This window comes from Serinus canaria, chromosome 14 (genome assembly GCF_022539315.1).
Source record: "Serinus canaria isolate serCan28SL12 chromosome 14, serCan2020, whole genome shotgun sequence".
In the NCBI taxonomy this organism is placed as follows: Eukaryota; Metazoa; Chordata; class Aves; order Passeriformes; family Fringillidae; genus Serinus; species Serinus canaria.
Window position 1 is genome coordinate 12,221,207 of NC_066328.1, and position 23,569 is coordinate 12,244,775.

Sequence of the window (23,569 nt, forward strand, 5' to 3'; positions counted from 1 at the left end):
GGGATGCGCATGTTGTGCCTGGGGAGGTACCTTTGGATGGAGAGGACAATGAAGTAGAACTCTTGACCACTTTTAATCATTACATGTGAAACTGTGACAGAAACTGTTTTGGTTTTTTTTACTGACTTGGACTAAGTTAAGAATTTCTCTGGTTGGCATACTTGTTTAAACAACTTAAAGAGATTAAGTGAAAGAGACAAAGCAATGGAAAAGGAATAAGGACATGGGTGCTCTTTCTGACCTTGAAACTCTGATGTTTTGTTCATGCTGACAGGAGATTTAGCTCTTGGACTTATCTAAAAGAAAGAGGACAAAAATCAGCACAAATGCAGGATATTTACCACACACTGTAAACCAGATATTTTCACCACCTTTTTTCACTGTTATGTTGTAATATACTTGACCTCCTTTAAATAACAGGACCCAAAATTTAGAAGATACTGAGGTATCTAAATACAAGAGCAGTGATGGAGTGTGAGCAACCTGGCTACTTTGGAATGCCTGGCCCAAATGCATTGCAATTTCCAGATTCTGCTGAAGAAAAAAAGAGACAAAAGGTGAAGTGGGTGCCTTGGGACTGGTTTCAGGCAGCTGTTAATACAACAGGCAGCTTTTTGGAGTGTGCAATGTGAAAAATACAGCTCTATTGCCATAAGTAATAACGACAGTCAGAGCTCAGAAAGGTTATGAAGGGCATGGAGAATTCAAGTGCAGATGAAAGGGAAGAGAATCTCAAAAGCCCAAATGTTAGATTTTTGTGGGTTTTTTTTTTTACAGATCATGAATCCAGCATCAGATAATAGCCATGTCAATGCAGCTAGTCTGGGAAAGCATGAACCTAACTCATGCTACCCCCTTCCTGTTAGGGGTGAGGAAATTGCCATAATTTAATTCTAAATTAGATAGTTAATTTTGCTCTACATTGTGTCCATTTCTTTCTACTTTTTCTTCCAACTGCTGAGAGCTTTTCCACCAATGCTTTGTTTTTCACCTTCAGTGTGTGCTGGACCTCAGGCATTATGTCATTTTTTTTCCCACTAATGTTAAGGAGGCAAAGAATCAATTTATTGACAACGCTCCAAGAATGTGAATGAACAGCAGAAGCAAGAAGAAAACAGAAAATGGGGAGAAGGGACAGAAAGCAGTCTCTGAAGCCAGATTAGATCTGCTCCTCAAGATGCAAATCACCACAGGGCAAAAACTATCACGCACAGCTCACTATCATACACAGATCTATTCTTATCTTTACAGAAGTGTCAGAGGCACAGCCACAATGTGTGCTATGTCTGATAATTTTCAAAGTCCCTGCTCTGTGTTATTCCAGCCTCGGATTCAGACCCACCTGGATCCCCTTTAGGTTCACTCTTCTCTTGAGACGAACTTGATCAGGCAAGAAGAATTTGTTGTCTTCTGGAGAGTCCTCAGAAGTGGAGGAGTCGTCGGCTTCCTGACCATTGGCTTTTGGGCCAGAGCTCCCAAAGGCCTGGGAGATAATGGTAATGGGGAGATTCCGTGGCAAACTCTAAAGAAAACAAGGGAACGCTTTGTTTATGAGACCAGTTTGGTACAACAAACTCATGACCTCCTTTTAGACTAATCTAATTGAACCTATTGCAACTCTAGGGCTTCAGAAGCTCACAAAGAATGTGGTTCCAGACCCAATCAGTAATTTGGGCTGAGATTTCTGTTCACAAACTGAATTTTTTTCACCTATGTTCATAAAAATATTTGTAGTTTCTACCCTGGTGTAGAAAATAATTGTTTTTCTGAATTTTTCCCCTTCCATTTAAAGTCAAGCTGTTGAACAGCAGCCTTTGGGAAGCCATGTGCATAACAGACAACTGGAAAACCACGACAGCAAAGAATTCACAATACTGACATTTAGTAGGAGATTTTTTTTTCCAGTCAATTCAAGGAAACAATTAGAAAAGTTAGAAATTAGAATTAGAAATTCTCTCCCTTCCAGACCAAAATGTTTGTAAAAGCAAGTCTGAACAAGTCTCTTCCTTATCACTCTCTACAACTCCCTGAACAGATGGTTGTAGTCAGGTGGGGTCTCTTTCACCAGGCAGCAACAGGAAGAACCCAAGGACACAGTTTCAAGCTGCATCAAGGGTTGGATATTAGGAAAAAGTTTTTTACAGAAAGGGTGATAAAGTTCTGCCCAGGGAGGTGGTGGAGTCACTATCCCTGGGTGTGTTTAAAACAAGACTGGATGTGGCGCTGGGTGCCAGGGTTTAGCTGAGGTGTTAGGGCTGGGTTGGACTCAGTGATCTTTAAGGTCTCTCCCAACCTGGTGATTCTGTGAATTCTGTGAACAAAAGAGATGGTGCCTGTCTCGCTCAGCCGTACCTGGTCGAGGAAGTTGCTGTCCTTGGAGAGGCGCCGCAGTTTGCACTCCAGGTTGACGATGCACGCTTCCTTGCGCACCACCTCGATCCGCAGCTCGTCGTTCCTCTCCTCCAGCTCCCGGATCTGCTTCCTGTACTTGTCCTTCTCAATCAGACAGTGTGAGTACTGCGTCTGCGCCTCGTCGCGCGAGCGGAACGCCTGCAGCGGGGCACGAAACCTCCTTGGCACCTGGGCAGCACATCCTCCTCCTGCTGCTTTTGTTTGGGAGGTGTTGGAATGGGGACTTCAGAAATGGGTACCCAGTCACCCATTAACACAGCAATCAGGACCAGCATGTGCCACAGTAGCACCATTAAAAATGATGATGATGAGGGTGGCTCATTTACAGCTCCCTCTGGGTTGGTGGGAAAATGTCCCAGAGTGCAAATGGGGTGACTTGACACTGATGTAAAGCCTTGCAGGAGCTGCTGTTAAGATCCTGGTCCTGCCTGCCAGATGCTACACTGCGGAAACAACCCAACATTACCCTGTGTTTAATTACCATAATGCAAATCCCAACAAGTAATTCTTTTAACTGCTTATTTTATAATGGTATTTTGGGCCCAATTACCTACAATTCCCCAAAGTGACACAGAGCGGATCGAGGCTTTTGCTATTGATTTCCCCCTACTTTAACTGTGAGATACCTGGTCCCGTTCCTTTTCCACCTCTTCCAGCTGTATCATCACAGTGTTCATGCGGTGCTTGTACATCTCACAGTCTTTTCCTAGTGTTGAGCACTTTAACTCCAAATCTTCTTTCTCCTCAAGATACTGGAAATGACACACTGTTAGCTACCACTGCTCTCAGAGGCATTTTGGGCACCAGCCTGAGATATTCCATCTCTCTACCCTTCCATTCCTCACCTTGTCTCTCAAGTCCTCCACATGACGAATCTCCTCTTGGAGATTGAAGATCTTGTTGACCAGCTCATGGCGATCCTCCAGTGCCTCCTTACGGTCGTGTTCCAGAATATCCAAAATGGCTTTGTCTGAATCTGGCAAACCCCTCTTGTCAGCCTGAGGAAAGACATTTTTTAGAGCCAGGCCAGGGAAACAAAATAGTTTTGCAGGGAGAGAAGTATCAGAGACAGTAACAAGCAAGAAGAATAGCAAATGAACAAGGTACTGCAATGAGAAAGCAGGAGAAAAGATGGACATTTGTTCATATTTTAAAGCAGTGTCAGAAAAGATGAATAAAATCTGTCTTGTTGTCAGAATAGTCTGATGAAGGAACTGTTTTACTGGTCTATTGTACTGGCTATAATTTGATCCAGTTTGGATGCAGCGACAATTCTTCACTCCAAGCCCTGCATTCAAAACCCTTTTCTATTAATCAGCTCTCACTGAGCACAAAAATCACCCTTTTCCAAAGAGCAGGGCCTAAGAAAATATTCAGGAGAATTTTTAAGGCATGCACAGGCTTTGCAGGGCTGTGCTCAGAGAATATTAAACATGCCTGGAGTACCTTGTACCACTGCTTCATTTTCTACACCATCCAGGAATATAATTTCTTGTAGATTCAAAATGAACAAGATTACCAAAGCAGGTTCCAACACATAATTGCCATCCAAAATTAACCATAAATGGAAGATGAAAAAAGTATAAAATGCTAGCAAGGAATATGCATATTTATTTTTGAAATATCTAGACTGAGCTGGAGATTTCAGGGACATTTAGGTTACTCAGTATTTCTGAGCATACCTATGTATTTCTAAACCAAACTGGTTCGAGTTTATTTATACTTTCACTTAGGAGAATTTAAATCCTATTTTTAGCTATTTCTCTGTTTCCTTAAGTGCTGTAAGACCATTTCAATTAATATAAGAGACCTACATGGACCAGAGCTCCCAGAATCTTCTATTCTACATTCTTTTTCAACCTTTGAATTGGATTTGTGTTAAAACTAAGAATTGTTAGGCACTGCTAGAGGCTACAGCCATTTCTGAAAGGGCTTTTACTGATAATTTAAAATGCCACAAGCCTTTTCTAACAAAGTGCTAAGTAATCTCACTTATATCCCAATATTTGGCTATGTTTTCACAGAGGAGTCCTGAATGTGCTGCACATCAACTGTTTTCCCTACCTGCCCAAACACAGGTTCGTGAAGCTCCCTGAGCAGGTTAGAGCAGGGTTCTACAGGTGCTTAGTGACCACCCAAGTACAGGAACCTTTATCATCCTGCTTCATTAAAACCTTTTGGCAAAGATATGACAACAGCCTAACACAAGGTACCCAGAGCCACAGTCAGAAGTGTCTGTGCTGGCTGTTTAACACAGATTTGTAGTGGCAGACTGGTAAAACGTTCAGCAATTAAACACTGCACTCTTGGAAGATCCAATTTCTCATGAACACTTGATTTTTTTAGAGGACTCTTTTTGTAGAACTCCTCCTCATGCATGTGTCTGCATAGGGAGCACTCCAGGCAGCTGGGAGCTGTACAAACAGCCTTCTGTCTGTCCAAACTTTGCACTTCTGCTGGTTGCAGCTTTGCAGGCAAAGGTTTCTGCCAACACCTCCTGCACTGTGACTGGAGTATGTGTGAGTTTGGATTTTAAAGGCAGCAATCTGCTTTTATACCTGAATGATGGACTGTAACTCCTGGATTTTAGTCTTCATCATCTCATTTTCCCTCTCCAGCTCCAGAACCTGTTCCTTTTTGGGTCGGTTTTCAATGTCATTTTTCAGCTTCAAGGACTGGTTCCTCTCCAGCTTGCACTCCTCTTCCACCTTGTTCAAGCGATGCTTCAGCTGGTCAATCTAGAGGGAGCAGAGAAAAGGAGAAAGAGGAGAGGAAGGGGCTCCTCCTTAGCTCTGACATTTAGTGCTCTGAAAAAACTCTCACTTCCAGGTGGAAAACATACAGGGGAAAATAGCTTAAACTGTGAATGCTAATGAGAGGTTGATAATTGGGTGCTGAAGTCCACAACTGAACTGGTGAAGTCTCAAGTATAAACCTGCTACTTGCCAGCTACAGCTCAAATGGGCTGGTTGGGAAATTTTAGAATACCTGGACTAAAAAAATGGCACATTCTCAATCCTCCAATAAATAAATGGATATGAAACAGAATGAACACATAAGAGGCTGACCACACATTGTGCTTTTTGCACATGGACTATTTGGATCAGGAAAAACAGGAGGAAATTCAGGATATCTTTCTGAATAAATCCCCAGCAGCTGTAGTGCTGCTGGATAACTATACCAAGATATAACTGAGCCTAAAGAAGCTGAAATTCAGGTTTTGGCAAGCAGTTATGTTTTACATTTTATTTTTATTTGCATTCTATTCTGTTAATTCATTATCTGCCATTAATACACCTCACTGCAGTTGGCATTTCTGCACAGTGATGCCTTCAATCATCTGGATAAGCAAAGCAAATGAGAGCTCCACATCCTTCTGCTGTCAGAGAAGGTCTCATTTTCCCAGATGCCACTGGCACCCTCCATTGCTGCCCAGAGCATTTGTCTCACCTCCAGCTGCAGGTCCCGGCTCCTTATCACAGCCATGCTCTTCTCGTCACTCAGCTGGGCATATCTCATGGCCAGATTGTAGTTCTCATCTTTCACCTTGACCAGCTCATCGTTGTAGTTATTTCTCTCCTCCTTCATCTTGTTGTATCTCTCCTGGAAGGTCAGCAGCTCTATCTTGTTTAGCTTTAGCTGCTTTCTCTCATCCTCCAGCTGGCGGGACTTGGCCAGGAGCTCACAGCGCTGCACGTCTTTTGTCTTCACCTGCTGCTGGAGCTTGATGATCTCGTTCATTAGGAAATGGGTAAGGCCTTCATGTCCCTCCTCCACTGAAAATGTTTGATCACCTTATCAATGTCTGGTTAAGTACCTTATTTAAGTTACTTTTTGAATAAGGTAATAAGTAGGATCAGCAGAACGATGTAAGAAAAAAAAGGCCCAGAATATGTACAGAGAAGCAGAATTTACAAAAATTCACACATGTCTGTATGTCTAACTGGGAACAGTACAAACATTACACAGCACACTGGTATCAGTATCATGTTATACACACATACAGCTTGTCTGGATAGAAGATGAAGCCTTTATATTTGTCTTGTTTCAGCTGAGCCTGTGGAAAGAGCACAACCTTTGTACAACGAATCTGTGCAAGCACAATTAATCTGAATGCTTTAAATGTGCTGCACACGTGTAAGTTGTCAGTGTAATTTAGTCCACTGTTTCAATATAGCTTCTCTTGAGAATTCTGGTAATGCCTATCATTCCATTTGAAACCCTTCAGCTTCATTCAGACAGCTGGGATGTCCCTTTGCTTTACACATTACCTACCACATTTTGCTTTGAAGGGGACTGAAAAGCATTCTACAACAAGATTAGCTTTTATTTCTACTTCTTGCCTGAAAAAAACCAAGCCAGTCTTCCAGAGAGTTCTTATTTCAACAGACTCCTTTGTGATTGATTCTACTCACCAACAATAGTGGAAAATCTCCGTGTAGGCTCTTTCCCTGTCACCAGTTTGTAGAGTTCAGGGTAGTAAAACTCCAGGCTCTCTAAGAACACCACGTAGCCCCTCTGGCCCTTGGTGTGGAGGATGTCCAGCAGTCGGCCTGGGTACAGACAGCAGAGAGGTGACACATCAGCCCCATGAGCAGCACGAGCAAATATCACATCCCTGATGTTCCTAAGGTTCATCTCAGCAATGAGCTGTGCAAAATCCAGCTGATTAACTGAGTTCAGCTGAACCCATAAAGTAATGCCAGCAATTCTGTATGTTTGTGCTGATCGTTATTCTGACAGAGTGTGGGCACACTGGCCTCTGGAACAGAAATTTCAAAGGACAAGTTATTCAGTGCAGCCTTTACCAGGCAGGGATGGCAGATCTTCCAGTGACAAATCACCAAGTACTGCAGGACAGCTGAAAAGCTACTCCACTGACTGCTCTTGTGTTAACTGAAATATTTGCCAAGGCTTTGATGGGAATTTGAACCCCATGAGCTCCAGTCTGCACAGCATTGGAAAGAGTCTTTGTTATCAAAATAGCAGCAGAATCCCCCTGTACTTTAAACCTCCTGTAAATAAGAGAAAAGAGTTTCTATCTGATAATCTGTAACTTTACTCAGGCTCTCTTCAGACTTAGTATACTGTTAGTAGAACAAAGCTATTCAGAGAGAGATGCAGATGGAGCCACTGAGCAGATAATTACCTGCTCTGTTAATTTTGGAGGGCAGCATGAGTGAGTTGAGCACCTCATCCTCATCCTGCTCGTCGATGACTTTGCACTGCCGTAAGTAGGGGGTCAGTTTGGCTGGGTTGATGTAGCGGCTCAGCATGTGCCGGTTGCACTCCACGTTCTCCCACAAAGCCTCCTCCTCATCTTTCAGGGTCTCTAGGCAGTCATCCATCTCTGGCTCTGCTCCTGAACAAGGGACACAAGTGGCAAATGAACTCCAAGCAGGACAGCTGCAATCCCAGTACTTTTTTGTGCTTCCATATCATAAGGGATGAGCTCAGAACCCCTTCTGACTAATGCTGAATTTGCCCAATATTGAGGCTGTTTGAAGGGCAGCCTGTCCCCAGCTCATCTGGGAAATGACAGTTCCCAGAAGTGCTATCTTGAGTCTGTGAACTCCTGCTCATTGCTCTCCAGTGATGAATCTGCACTCAGCCAACCCCACGGAGCTCTTTACAAGTCAGAGGATGCCTCTGCTCCAGAGAGGCAATGGCAAAGGGCACGGTGCAAGGCAAGAAGGGAATGAACCTGCAGGGCTCAGAGCAAAGACAAATACTGGCTGCAGGCAATGAAGGCTTTCATCCTCACCTCCTTTGCTCCTGCAAGCTGTACTGATGTGAACCTGCACAGATGTGATGAGCCAGCACCTGTAAGTGGCTGCACACAAGAATAGTTAAGGCAGGTCTGTGTCTGCAGCTGGCTGTGGAGTCACTGAGGGCTGTGAGTGCAGGTACCTGGGAGCTCAGACCTTGTCTTTCCCTGCAGGAGGGGGCAGGTAACAGCACCGTGTCACTGCAGTCTGAAAATGTTCTTGACTCATGCAAATGTTGTCACACGGCTTCTGAGTGCTTGTGAAGCAATTTCCTGCCAGCTCCTAATTTGTACCCAGCTCATTAGAGAAGGTTACATGGCAGGCTACAGTGAGGCAAGGAAACTTGTACTGAAGTTAAAACGAAAGAAACTTTGTAAAAAAAAAAATTTTCCTTCATTATTTTGTGATAAATATTAACCTTTCAACTAGTACTATTTTTGCATTTTTGCTTTCATAGGACCTTGTGATCCAGGTGGCACGTGGAACATAAGCTTTCATTTCAAGTTCAGAGACCCTGGTGGAAGAAGAATATGCAGTTCTTGGATCATGTGAGACTAGAGCTCTGCTTTATGAGGCTTTTCTGGCAATCAGTAACTAAAGACCTCAAAAGCAACATGCTGTTTTTCTCAGCTCCCAGCTTTAGGAACAGGGGAGCAGCCTGTGTTACACTGAGCATCCCTGAGCAAAAACAGCTCATGAACTCCATAGCCAAGGGGTATTAATTCCTCATTTTGAAAACTAAAGCCAAAAGTGCTAATCTGCTAAGTAATGTGTTTGTCAGTGTTCTCACATAATGAAATACAGAATATTCCTACAAAAACAATGCATGCTCTCTGCTTGATGCTTTTAAAAGCTTTCCCAATTTTTCAAAAATCCTAGTCAGGGTTTCAATACCTCTATGAGAAAAAAATATGGATGGTTTTTCACATGATGGACAAGTGAAGGGAGTATTGGCAGAGGCTTTGTTCTTCTGTACTCCAGCAGAGTTCTTTGCAGTTTCACATCCTAGGAGCCACTTATTCCCCACTTGTTTTGATGCTTGCATGGAAATAACATATTCTGGGGGAGAGCACTCCCCAGAGGGCCAGGAAGACCAGGGCAGTTCAATGGGATGCAGAATCATGAGGCAAGGCTGCAGCTAGGGGAAACATCTCCCTGATCTTATGAACTTCACACTGGTTGGGTGAAATTCTCACTAAATGCCAGTATTTATGTGTGGTAAAAATGACACTGAAGCAACGAGCACAATAAAGGTAAAACAACAGAGAAAAATCTTTGCAAAGCAGGTTGTAGTGGGAGGAATGCTAAAGGTGAAAGAGCTTCATCTGAAGTCCTCACACATTCTCATGAACCTTAGTCTCCACCATTATTCTGGAAGTAACTATATTTCACTTCAAAGGTGAATTTAACAAACGCTACAGAATTGGAGAAGCTGGACTTTGGGGAGTAGAAGGCAGTGAAGCAGAAGGTCACACAGAGCCTCAGTCAGCTCACAGCCACAGCATCCACTGCAGCTGAAAAAAGGAAAGTCACAGGCCCTTTAATTTCTGGGAGCGTACCAGGGAGCTCAGGGATGGGTCTCAGAGTGCAAAAGAAGCACTTGCCTGAATTTCATAAAATGCAAGATATCTTGTAATCTGCTGCGCTGAACCAGAAATTATTGCACACTGTCAGCAGTTCCCTCAGGACATTAGTAAGGGATTTCTCCACTAAATGATTCAAAGAAGAGTTCACTCATCAGCTTAATTCCCAACATGAACACTCTTTTTTTTTTTACCTGACATTAAAAAAAATCTTTATCAAATAGTCCCTTGTGTATGGGCATAATACATCCACACTGTTATTTTGGGGACATAATGTTTAATGGGAAGGTAATAAGTATATTGGATGAGTGGCTAAGAATTTAAAAAAATTTCTGGTAGCACACTCCTGCCAAACACAGTCTTGTAAGGTGCAAGCCCTGAGAAATGACATTTAGTGCAGTGGTCCTTCACTGCCATGTAGGAATGTCAGACTCTCACTTTTGCTTCCTTCTTTGGAATTCCACCTTGGAATAGCCCTGCAGAATCCCAGCTGGGCTCTGTCCTAACAGCCTGTGCTGCCCATCAGCTCCCAGGGATGTGTCCCAGGGCTCACTCCTCCCCTCCCTGGTGCTTGGGGCCTTGCCTTTGTTCTGAGGCTTTGGCCAGGCTGCTCTGAGAGCACAACCCCCATGGAGCTGTTCCAGAGAAAATAGCAATGATCAGCTGGTATTAGTGCAGAACCCCTCCTACTGAGCAAATAATTCTTTGATTTAGTATTTAATATAGTGTTGAATAGGAAACAAAATGCTTGCCATTGGTTGAAATTTTGGTGTGCTGGTCAAAAACCCAGATGTAACAACTGAAACTCAGTGGGACACTAATAAAGGTCTTGTATTACTGGCTTTAATTTTAGAAGTTTTTTAGCAGTACATGCATTTTCTAGGCATTTTATAGCCCTTGTTCCCTGCTTCTGTCCTTCCTTCCTGTGATGATATTGCAGAAAAGTTGTTTCCACTTATAAAATTAAAAATGACAGATTTAAAATGTTTTCAAATGTGTAGTCACTTATTTAGTCTGATCTTTATTACCATTATCTAATTTGTGATTCCAACACCTCTTGAGCTGTAAACTAACACATGCAGGAGTTGTGATATGTCATAGAAATACTGTGGCATCCGTTACAAATCACAGGTGTGAACTCACAGGCTTGGACTGACTTCAACAGACATTAAGCAAAAAAGAAATCAGAAATCACCACAGCAGTTAAAAAATTGCTCTCCTGCTGCTCCTTTCAGTAGTTAGTATACAAAATAGCTTTTAACTGCAGGAAAACTTAATCCAGTCATAATCTCAGCTAGTTCCATCTATTTCAAAGGTCTCTGTAGATGCAGACAAATAAAAGAGAGAATCCCTTTTTACATTAAAAGGAGCACTCAGCTCCCCTTGTCTCCTTTTCTCTCTCAGGGACTATCCTTCTGCTGGCTGTTACACACAAATGAATCGTTCTGGATGTTTGCTGGTTTTTCTGTGGTGTATTTTTCAGCTGAACAAATCACCTTGCAGTTAAAGCTGCTCTCTGTTCTCACTCAGACTCCACACTCTCATATGTCAGTGACACTCTCCACTGATCAAGGGAATAAAGCCTGCAGGCCTCAGACCCAGGGGTTCTATAAAGTGCTCATCATCAGGTCACATCTAAAGCTTCATTTTTGTTTTTTGTGCTTTGTTTGATGATGGTGCAGAAATTAACCCTTCAGCTGTTTAATTATTTGTATCCCTGTGCTCTCAATTCCTGCCAGCCTCAGGAACTGCCATGTAACAAATGCAGCTTCCAGCCCAGGTTTCTGATTTCCTGATATTCCCTTTGTGAAATATGAAAAAAGGTTTTCTCTTTGTACTGAGAAGCAGAAGAAAGTTTATTTTGTAAGAGTTAATCTATTGTTATGTTTTGGATTTCTGTATTTGTCACAGATGTTTGCAGACTGGCAGTATTTAAAAAGAAACCACAATACACAAAATGTTTTGTATATTATAACAGAATTTTATGTTAAATGCTGAGAATGAAAGAATTACATATAAATCATCATACTTTAAACCAAAAATAAATATGAAAACAACACTTTAAAATTGTATGTAATTATCCTCAGCATTTTGAAGGTGTTGTTCTACATTCTCTTTCTCTGCACATCTCCAGAGTCTGTGGGACAATGTCTTTTCTCCCTGCAGTGTGTACAGCACCTCACATGACAAAGTGTAACAACTGGGTGATTTTCTCAAAAGCTGCTTGTGTGGATATGTGCAGATTTGCAATATCAGAGAACCACAAAACCACAAAGGGATTTAGAGCTATTTTTACTTTTAGAGGAAAGTCACAGTTTAAAGTGTGATAAGGAAATTATATTCCTTTGCTTAAGGACAGGAGAGCTCTGTGTGCCCTCCAGGCTTTCTGAAATGCTGAATACCAGCAGTTTCCAATTATGTTTGCTGCTCTCTGGATGTTCTGTGATACTGAAAACCACTTTTAAAAGGTTTAAACATTGATAAAGATGACTAAATTTGCTTACCTATCCTTGCAATACTTTTCATACAGATGTCTAAATCCAGACTCCCGAAGGAGATGAGGCAGTGTCTTCCTCTGTCTTTAAGAATTTGCACTTTATATCCTTCCCTTTCCCCCCCAGTGGCCCACCTGAAAACAAGGCTGGCAATGGGTATGTTTGTGGCAAGGTAGGACTTGTTAATTAGTGACTGCAAAGCACAAGGAACCACTGAGCTGGAAAGCCCTGAGAAAAATATTTATTATTAGTGCAGATTTATTACTTCAGACTCTGCAGACCTCAGAACACTTTCTGAAGGCAGCAGCTCTGCTGGCTGGGCTGGGTTGTATTTCTGTTTTGGGTCATAGTGAATCACATGAAAAGAACCATTCTGTGTATCTCAGAACCCCTTCTTTATACAAGAGATTCAACCATCTTACTTATTTCAACAAAATATAAAAGAAAAAAAAATAGAATAAGAGATACCAAAGTAATAGAAGAGCAAGAAGCTTTAAACACAAAATAGGATTATTTTTGCACAAAAAATGTCTTATTCAATTCAATTGAGTCAATCTTCCCATTCCATACAGCCTACAAAAGAAATCCCAGACACCAGTAGACTGCAGGGAGGTAAAGCTAGATCTTCAATAGCTAACATAAGTAGTACTCCCATTTTCTGAACAGAAGAGAAGGAGAAGGATGCAAACCAAACTTCCTAACTGGTTCAGAAAGCTCTGGAAGCATCTTCATCTGGCTTCAGAAGAGAAAAAGGAAATTCCCTTCATTTTTGTAACTATTAGCTCAAAACCCAAGTAAGACAAAAAGAAATGAAGAATTCTATCATGTTACTCTCCCTTCTGTACTTCAGAACTTCTGTACTGTGATTCAGTACTTCTCCCTTCTGGAAAAAAAAAGAAACCCAAACAAATCAAGCAATTGAATAAATCAGAGATTTATGTCTAATCACTACTCCTGTCTTAACAGAAGGGGGTCAGAAGAATTAATGCTCTTGGAACTCTCTTGAATTATCACTTTCTGTCTTTATTTACTTTCCTAAGAACAGGTCCATATAAAACCCCATCTCAGAAAAAAGAAGGGTGACTCATACACAAAGCACAGATCAATTATTGGTGTTGTCAGTCAGGACACCCAACTTGGAACCACCTAAACCTGAAAACACGTGTGAAAACAAAGATAGACAAGTCTTCAGTGCTGCAGGATAACATTGCCCAAGAGCTGAGCAATGAATGAACTGAATTCCACACCTACTACATTGAGCTTTTGTGTGCTCTGAAATTGCAAATGAAAGTCTATACAATTGCTATTGCTTTCTGGAGGAAAACACTATTTACACATTAAGAACATTGTTCTGCCCAGTTGTTGCAAAGACCCCAATCAATGCAGCGATGCTCCTTAGGATCCTGTAACGATTTCTGTTTCAGAAAAGGCTGAGATTGGAGCTTTCCCATCTCACACCCCACCTGCTGGCAGAATCTGCTCTACCTCTTCCTCAAGTCTGGCAGCTTTCGAGCCCCTGAGCTCCCATCACCTGATCTCACAGGAAGGAAATGACTCATTCTGCTCAATGGCCAACTGAGAGCAGGTTGTGCTGCCTCCAACATGCAACAGGCAGCATCCAATCAGCTTTGGCTGTAGCACACACATTATTGATCATAAACAAAGACAATGGAAAAATCCTCCTCTGCAAATAGCTGAACCCATGTTTTGACAACTGTCAGGTCTCTGTGTGTCACTATTTCCTACAAACAATTAACCTGCTTCCAGCTTGGCATGAACACACTGTTTAAGCACTACTGAGAGAGAAGCAAATTTTGGGGGTGGATTCATTGCACCATTTTGAATTAGGCATGAATTTAGAATCCAGTTCTTCTCTAGTGAATGAAAAATGCTCTGTTCAAAACTCTTCATTCCACCATTTTAAACTTCCACCTTGGAATGCTCTCCAAAGATTGGTTTCCAGTCACCCCAAATCACTTGGGTTCCCTCTGGGGTCCATGGAGAGACATTTGTCCACCTGATGTCAATATCTACACTGGTGATTAGATGGGCATTATTTTGTTTTCACATATTGTTTGAGAATCTGATACCCAGGTTTCAGAATCTGTCATACTGCCATTATTGAATGCTAATATGTGTAAAAGTAAATGAGAAATGAGAGATATGAACAATGAGAGATGCAGAAAAAAAAGTGAGGAGGGGAGAGAAAGATGAGAATTGAGGGTGAAAATGGTGAGGTTAGGGGAAAAAGAAATATTAAATAGGGAACAGGAAAACAAAAAGAAAGTTAGAGAAAGAGGAACTCGACAGAATGAAAGTGAGGAACAAAAGTGAGACAGAGATAAGAATAGGAAAGGCCTTACTAAAGGCAAAGGCAAGGGATGTGGGAATAAATAAGGGAGGACCTGCCACAGATCCTGAAACATTAGGAATCAGTGCTACTTCTGAGCATGCAAATCAAGATATGGCACAGTAATGAAAATAAATAATTTACCACAGGACTTCAGTGCATCTATTTTAAAGATTTGCAAAGTAGCAGTGGAGAGCTGAGTGCCTGACATTTAATAAATGCTTTAATCTGCACATGCTCTGTCCTGTTCTGCATGGGGATGAGGAGGGCAGCAGAAATCGCTGTGCTAACATAGTACAAATATGTTTATATAGTTGCCCTTCTGTTCTGGAGCATCAGCTACTGACACAAGCATTTCCTTTCAACTAGTCTGTGTTAAAAGCCAAGATCTAAGAAAGAAGCTGCCGAGGCTCATGAGAATCCAACAAAGCCTCCCAAGTCATTACTAGGTCCGAGGTTAATTTTTTCTTTAGACTGACTCACTTTGTTTTTACAATTGATAATGAGATTCTTGCCAGCACAGGAGGAGGTGGAGGCACAGCTGGGGGCAAGTCCTGTGTGTTTAGAAGAAGCCTTGAATTAAAAATTCAAGTTACTCAAAGATGCAAATGGTTTGATGACAGTAGGTTAGGTCCCAGTAAATGTGTGCTCGAGTTACAAATGCCAGCACATTTTTTGGTGCAGAGAGCCAGTGTTTGTGAGGAGCCTCCACAGGCTGAGCTACACAGAAACCTGCTAAGGACAAAGGTTCATTAGCTGGTACATATGAAACCTGAACAACCCTGGCACAGAGAGCCTGATTCTTATCAGTGCTGTTAACATTTCACTTCTATTAATACAAGTCACATCAGGAAGGGAGAAAGAATTGTAGCTCTGCCAAACAAAACTCCTACTTAGTCTGTTTCTTGAAAAAATTGTCACTTTCTACAAACCCTTACAATACAGAAGTTTAAAAAAATAACAGAGAAAAGAACACTTTCCATCTAGTCAGATAATGATCCTCTGTAGGTGATACTCTCATCTCCAGGCAGTCAAAGGATAACACAGAATGCGTTCAAGGAGAGGACTGCACTCACTTGAACAATCTCCAAATTTGGAAATTTGGAAACTGACAGTAAATGTGTAGGACATTCTTAAAACAGGAAAGGTCACATTCCATTCTTGAATATTGTCAGATAATCTCACTGTAATTCACCATAGCCCAGGAAAGCTTGAAAATAATATTTCATATAGAAGGTTTTATAATGTGGTAGGGAAACAGGACATAAACCTAGATGGAGAATCATAGAATCATGGAATCTTCTGAGTTGGAAGGGACCCACAAGGGTCAGCCAGTCCAGTTCCTGGCTCTGCATAGATACTCCAACAATTCCACCCTGTGCACCCCTGGGAGCTTTGTCCAAATGCTCCTGGAGCTCTGGCAGCCTTGGGGCCGTGACCATTCCCTGGGGAGTCTGTTCAGTGCCTGACCAACACCTGGGCAAAGAACCTTTTCCTGATATCTAACCTAAACCTCCCCTGACACAGATCCAGCAGTTAAAGAATCCCACAACTAGGAAAAACACACAAAACTTAAAGAAAGAATAAATAAGAAGCAAACTCTGATAACCCTCCTTTTAAGATCAACCTTGACAAACTGCTCCAAACACATGAAAAGCAACCCCCATGCAAATTGTTTACTGTTTTACAAGAGTAGCATGCACTGATTGTCAGGAGAATATTATTTAATTAAATATCTTAAATACTTTGCAAAGGTATAATAGCTCCCATCCAGCGCTGTGAAAACTCACCTGTTTGTGTTTCTAATTTCCAACAATATATCTTGTTGGGTCAAACACTGGCCAGTCTCCTAAAGGTGATGACTCCCATGGTTCACATATACATTTTGCTCATTTTCTATAAATGCATAGGTTATGTAGATAGAACAGGGATCAACGCCTTATTACTTTTTGTGACCTCTTTGTAACCATTACTTTAAAATAGACTCTAATGTTAAAGAGCAGGCTGCTCTCCTGTAGCTGCACTGCAGCTGGAACAATGTCATACATACCTTACACAACCAACACCTCACTGGAAGAGGTGAGCTCCACTCCTAGCCACAGTCTGCCACAGTCCTGGGTGCTCTCTCATGGGCCATATCCTTGCACCTTGCTCAGAGCTGCAGGAACATCTCAGCCAGCAGCACACAACACACACAGAGAACAACTGGATGCCATTTGATGAGAAAAAGGTAACAAAAAATCACAGCAGCCTGGTCTAGGAAGGGTAAACCCTCACCAGGAATCAGAAGGAGCTTGATATTTTACTCCTTGTACATGGAGATAGTTGTGCTTGTTTTATGAATAGATCTTCCCTGCTTGTGCTTTCTGGTCACCTCCTTTTGCTCTGTGCCCTCTCTTTTTTCACCAGTGTTTGGGACTGTGACATGCAGCTCCGGAAACCTCCACCCACCACCCTCCCTCTCAGACTCACAGCCTATATATAGCAGGCAGAGAGGTGCTGGGGGCTGCCTTACTTCCCTTTTCTTCTGAACAGAGCTTGTGGGTAACTTTCAAATGTGACACTGCTGCTGAGGGAAGTCTTAGAGGAAGTGTTCTCACAGCCATGGAGGGCTGGGGGCTCTGAATGGAACAGCAAGAGCCTGAGGAGGACCTCAAACAGGTCCCTTTTTCCTGCAGAGATCCCAGCTGGGTTTCCTTTGCCATCCCTTGTCACCAAAGGGCTGCAATTAAGTGCAGGAAAGCAATCTCTGCTGAACAGAGAGACAATTCTCTCTCCCTCTTGCAGAAGGGCTCCTGTGACTCACTTCTGTAGCAATCTAAAGGAAAAATGGTCTGTTTGTACATTGTCTGTCCATTATTTCTGTAGTGCTAATGTCTCCATGACCTTGTCTTGCTGTCTTGGGGAAGAGATAATGCCAAATACTCGGCAATTCTATATTTTCTATGTTCAAAGCACTGCAAGGAGGAATTAAGCATCTTCTGTTGCTCTCTCCATAACTAAGCCCATTGCTCTGATGATAGGGAATAAAATACTGTAAAGCTTTCATGTGGAAAATTTATCCCCAAAGAATTAACTAGCCATGGGAAGAGACTAAACTCTGGTCTCATCAGGAAACTCTGGCCGGTTCAGTTCATGGTTAATCTGTATTTTTTTTTAGAGACCAAAGAAACAAAGTCCTAAAACAGCAATAAATCTGACTATTTGTTTTCACCTAGTGTGGTTCTTGACCATGAGTCAAAGTAAAAAGAAGTATGAGAATTGTATTGAATTCTCTGCTGACTGTGGAAATAAATATTTGTGAAAATAACAACTGTAAAGTGATGCTAGAATTACATTCTATCTGTGAGCATCCCAGCCTTTAAGGATGGGCAGCTGCTGTTAAAACAACATCTACAAAAACTACCACAAAAGCAAGACTTGAAGGATTATTTGCACCCAAACCCTGATTTTTAGATGTTTAACAGGTCAAAGGGTGGTAACCAACTCAAAATCAGGGGAATTCTTATTCTTCTAACTTATGCCTTGAAGCACAACAATTCCTTAGCACAGGCTGACAGCAAAATCATTTGCAGAATGTGCAGAAAAGGCTTTGTTTTGAATGCAGAGTTGCATTTGTGGCTGAGGTGAGGTTATACACAAGATGAGCACAAACAAACGGCTCCCACGCCTGAGGATTGATTTGCCCTGTTTCTCATTCCTGCTCTAGGGCACAGCTCATAATTAGGGTCAGATTTTCTAAGAGCACAGGTGGTATTTAGGCATCAAAATAAATTAGGCTGGCCAGATTTTTGCCAGCCTTGCCTTGGAGTGTGGGATAAGGTGGTGTTATGAATCACAGGGCTGCTGAGCATTAAGCACTTTTTAAAATCAGGGCTTTTGTACACACTTAAATTAAAGTTGAATGCTTTCAAAAATCTTCTCACAACTGGAACATTCTTCAAACTCTAGGTATTGGAAAAATGGGCCTTTAAAGCTTTGTGAGGTGCTAATTTTTACATGAATAGGGAACTGCTCCCTATAGCACCTATAAATCTGGCTGGCAGCAGTATTTAAGGAGTTCTGGTTCTCCAGTGTTGTATAAACTCTGCAGCAGTGCACATTCCATGGGGAAGAGGGCAGATGCTGTGTGCCAGTGCTTACCTGTGTTAATTCTTAGCTGTGAAATAAATATTTTGCTAGCTAACAGGTGATGACAAACACTGCAGATGCATCAATCTCTTTTCAGCATATTGTCTCCAGCCATAACTGAGATTTTAAGAATTAAATGGAATTTTAAGCTTTGAACCCTCTGAAACATAATAAAAGAAGGGTTCTACATGACTTTCTATAAGGAACCAAAACAAATTTATTTTTCTTATGCTCAAAAGCTAATACAGTGTAGAAACTGTATGAGGTTTTAGATTAGACTGTCCTTTCATCATTAGCTGCTCTATTTATCTTTTTTTTTTCAAAGCCGGTGAGTTCAGCCTTGCAGAATCCATGCTGCTGACTCAGCTAACTGAGCCAAAACTCATAAAAATCTATTTAAAAAAGGTCCAATGATTTTATTTTCTAATCGTAAATATGAAATTTAATTAGCATCTCATTGCAAACGAAGTCACCATGGAAGACAAGAGTGAGGAATTAGGCACAGGAGTGGAACATCAAGCATAAGACAAAGCAACTGTTATGTGGGAGCCAGTTTAACTCCTGCTTTTCTCTGCTCAGATTTTTAAGAATGATGGGCTGTTTTCACAGGCTTCCTGCTCTGACAGCAAGGTCCTTCTGTCCTCTCTGTGGCAGTAATGACTCCATCATGACACCCCATCATGCGAAATACCAAATAACAACAGATAAGGTTCACTCTGGATTAGAAAAGGAAGCAAGGCAGAGCAAGTTGGATCTGAATTCAAAATCCTGTTTTGTCATAAGCTACTCAGGTCAGCAAGTGTTTCAAATCCTGTAAAAGCAATAGACTCATCAAATGAGAAAAGAACTCTCATTATTCTCCAGGGTACTGCAAACACCAGAAAGATTAAAGGAATGTTTTTAAATGAAGCATATGGAGAATTTAAAAAGCTCTTCAAGTAGGAATGTGTCCAGCCTTTTCATTACTAGCAATTTTAGAAGCTGTGTCTCAGGCTGACATCAGCACTGAGGTCAGCATTATTGGGTGGAATTCTGTCAACTGGGAGCGTCCTCTGCCACCTTCTCTGAGCTCTTGAGAGCTCAGGAGCTCTTGCTCTGGCTTCACCCTCCCAGGTGGGTGGTGAGAGTTCCACAAGTGCCTGTCCCTGCAGAGCAGCCCAGCCACCTGGGCTGAAGGCAGGGACAGGTGCTCTCCTGGTGCCCCACTCGGTGCCTCAGTGAGGGAGCACAGAGCAGAGAACACCACGGGAGAGGGGACCACGTGGGCAAATGCTGTGGGACAGCTCTGCAAGGGCTGGGGAACTGCAGTAACCACAAAGCTGTGCGTGCTTTCTCCCCACACTCACACTGAAATTGTTCACAGCAATCAGTGTGGGAGGAAGTGTTTACAGGACCTTTCCTGAGAGCGACTAATCATTAATAATTCCTGGATTGCTAGAAGAGCTTCAGCAGTAACTCTGAGTGGGCAAGTCCCTTGGGTGCTCTCAATGACAGCATTCTCTGGGGTAAAAAGCAGTTGGTTAGAGGTGGTCCTGGTTACTTACATCCATCAGGACAGTTTCATATCACAGTTACACACCAGTCACTTGCAATAGCCAAGAGCCACACCCAGACTTGTTATCACCGACACTGCCTGGGGTAACACTGCCCATTTTATCAGCAGTGCTGCTTCTGAGGTGAGTGGTGGGGTTGAGGGGAACTGAGCAAGGACCAACAGCTTTCTTCAAACAATGGATGCACAGTCCCTGCTGTCTTCAGTGGAGTCGTGGTGGAAGTCTCTGTAAATGAGACTTATCCCAGTCCAAATTTCTGAAAGAACTCTGTTTCTTTCTAGTATTTATGATGACATTTATTCTAGCAAGGAAAAAAGAAGGAATGAAACTTTCTCACTCCACAGTGAGAATCAGAGGGTTTGAAAGGGATAATTCTGGTAAAGCATATTTTTAAAGAACAAGGCAAGTTTAAAGCAATGGCCATATGCTCCTTTTGGATTCTTATATGCAAACTTTTAGCACTTAGCCAAAAATGTTGTTGTTCCTTTTCAGGACAGAATGGTACAGCTGGCGGCTCAGAATCCACATTCAACCACTCACTGGTTTTTCTCTGGAGGAAATAAGGATTGCTGGTTTGGGCAGCAGAAGCTTTTCATTTTCTCTTGGGCTTGTGTAAGGCTAAATTCAAGGAAGAGCAAATTTTTGGTCTGAGGTTACAGAGTTCGCTGCCTCCACATGAGGAGAGATGAGAGGTGGGCAGGAACCACTTCTAGACACAGACAAGATATTGCAGGATGCCAGGATGTGGCATTGCCCAGCCCACAGAAGCTGATGCTCTGAGCTGCCACCCAGCACAGCAACCTGAACAAATTGGATTACTACAGCCAGCTGTGTGTGTGCAGCATTCTCCACAAGAGAAAAGAACTGGAAGAATATCCCAAATGAAAATCTGACTTTGTTTAGAGCTTGCTAAAGCACAATGCTTCTCTGTTTCCAGGCAGGTTTGTTTTCATTTGCTGTGCTTTGTGCATTGCTTCACCTCCCTCTGTCACAATCTGGAGGCAAGTGATGTTTTCAGTTCTAATATCTGCTGGACAGGAGGAGTTTGCCAGATGCTCTCTCACTTGATGGGACTCCCATGCATGGGCTGGGAATCAGAATCAGAGAGGAGGAGGAAAGGAGATATTAAACAAGACAAGTGAGGGGAATCAGACTAACAGGTCAGGCTGAGGGGAGAGCGGACTTGGGATGTTCTGTGAGGACCAAAGGAGCAGTAACAAACCACCCTCAGCCTTTTCTCATGCTCTTTCCTCATCATATTTGAATGTTCAAGTAATCATTTCCACTGTTCAGTCCCTTTGTGCAGACTCTACTTGAAGTGCTGATGGCATTGGCTATTTAACAGCCAAAATTTCTAAATACATTCAAAATTTCTAATACTGTCCTGCTCAAGTAGCTTTGGATTTCTGCACTATTATCATGTTGCAATAATGCAGTTGTAATGAGTTTACATTTTTCTGCATTGCAGCACATACTACAAGGTGCCAGGAGCTTGTCACTGAATCCACAGCCTTCAAAGGGGCATTCAAATTCTGATCACTTCTGCCTCAGACCAAGAATTTTCCAGTTGTTCCTTGCAGGTGGAATATTCTTCCTGATATTGTATTCTCACATAGCTTCTAAGGCCAATCTGGAGCCAGCCCTGCTCTCCCAGGTGTGCAGCCTTGCTGGGCAGTGATTCAGTGAAGGTGCTGCTGTCAATAGTGTTTAATCCAGCAAAACTGCCTGGATGCTGCTCTCAGTATGGATATGGATGAGTCACAAAAACACCATTCTGCAGTGTAACACTCCATATGAAAATATTCAAGTATCACTTTTCCTTCAGGCCACAGACTTGCGGATTAAAAAACCAACAGATTCAGCCTTTCCAGCCTTTCAGGAAATGTCAAATTCCTTCACTTTTTTTGAACAACTGAAGCAAGAGAAAAACACATTGTTTTCAATGCTGACACAAAAGTTTAAACATTTTTTGTTTCATACTACCGTGGTATCTTTCATGGCATAAATTGCTAATAAAAGAGAGAATAAAAGACAGAAGGAAATTAAACCTTCTAAAATAAAACTTGCCAGTCTTGGGCCTTTCTGAAAAATATGTAGCTGGAAATACAGGAATGTGTTACTGGAAGGATGAACCACACACAAAAGATTCTTAAACAGTTCGATTTTGGGACTCATCCTGACTTCCTTTGGCAGGAGCTGTGAAGGAGGACTAGCAGTATAGGAACAGGGAAGAATCTCTACCTTAAGCTTATTTCTTTGTTCCTCAGGAAAAAAAAATCAGCTCAGCAATAGTAAAGAAGGTGGGAAAAATTGATGGAATTTTCTATTTTCAGTCATTGCAAATCATTAGTGGAAAGAGTTTGATGGTCTCACTAACTACCTCATTATAAACTACAAAAACCATATGGAATGTAAACTACCTTCACATGGTGCTCAGAGACATGATTTAGTGCTGCACTTGGCAGTGCTGGGTTAACAGTTGGACTCAACGACCTTAAAGGTCTTTTCCAACCTAAATAATTCTGTGATTCAGAAAAAGCCAAGCAATGAGATGCAGGAAGCAGATGCTGGATAGACACTGTGACTTGTTCTTGTAAAAAATATGAAACTGCCACCAGGGAGGAAAGGTTCTTTTAAACACAGAATCCATGCAATGGACCGTTTGGTCAGCGAGTACTGCAGGTCGCTGCTATTTGGATTGAGTTAAAAGCCAAAAACCTTCAAATGATCTTACAAATGTGATAATTTTTCAGTTCATGATCAAAGTTTCAATCACCATTTTCACAGTAGTTTGGAAATGTACTTGGTGTAAAAAGACTTGAAACACCCTTTGGGTGTTTTCCCAGTTTCATCAGGATTCAGAGTCCCCAGAGGGAAATATTTGATAGCTGTCTTTATTAGTGTTTCAAATCTTGGAGGAACTTATTTTTGTGCTCAAATATATTAAATGTATGTAAAAACCTATTAAGTACACTCAGACTGATTTCAAGTATGGGCACAGCCAGATTGGAGATGTTTCTACAAGTTTAGAGCTATAAAAATGGAGTGGAAACAATTCTTCAGCTGCTAATGACAACCATATATGTACTGCTACCATACAGCCTCTTTTGCATGCAGATGGGAAAAAAAATCCTTATCCCACTTTGAACAGAAACCTTATGCTGGAATTGAGCATCTCAATTACAACCTGGGGAAAAATTTCCAGCTAAGACCCAGTGCTCAGAGGGCCAGTGGGAATCCTCTCCTTGGCTGCACTGAAGCTGACTGCTCCCCTGAA

At 42.0% G+C, this 23,569-nt stretch overlaps 1 protein-coding gene across 3 annotated transcripts in view; it reads right to left on the bottom strand.

Annotated features, from left to right (window-relative positions):
* The window catches only part of CARD11 (caspase recruitment domain family member 11), a 44,777-nt gene that overhangs the window by 16,237 nt on the left and 4,971 nt on the right, over positions 1-23,569 (bottom strand). For 2 of the 3 annotated variants that reach the window (XM_030229903.2, XM_050980226.1), the window contains exons 2-10: positions 7,562-7,774; positions 6,828-6,965; positions 5,863-6,188; positions 4,971-5,150; positions 3,258-3,410; positions 3,039-3,164; positions 2,353-2,550; positions 1,343-1,522; positions 242-296 (exon numbers count right to left, since the gene is read on the bottom strand). In XM_030229903.2, coding sequence (XP_030085763.1) covers positions 242-296; positions 1,343-1,522; positions 2,353-2,550; positions 3,039-3,164; positions 3,258-3,410; positions 4,971-5,150; positions 5,863-6,188; positions 6,828-6,965; positions 7,562-7,774 — 1,569 coding nt within the window. Of the gene's footprint in view, positions 1-241; positions 297-1,342; positions 1,523-2,352; positions 2,551-3,038; positions 3,165-3,257; positions 3,411-4,970; positions 5,151-5,862; positions 6,189-6,827; positions 6,966-7,561; positions 7,775-16,658; positions 16,991-23,569 lie in introns of those variants that run through there. The other variant, XM_018915864.3, reaches the window with a different exon arrangement.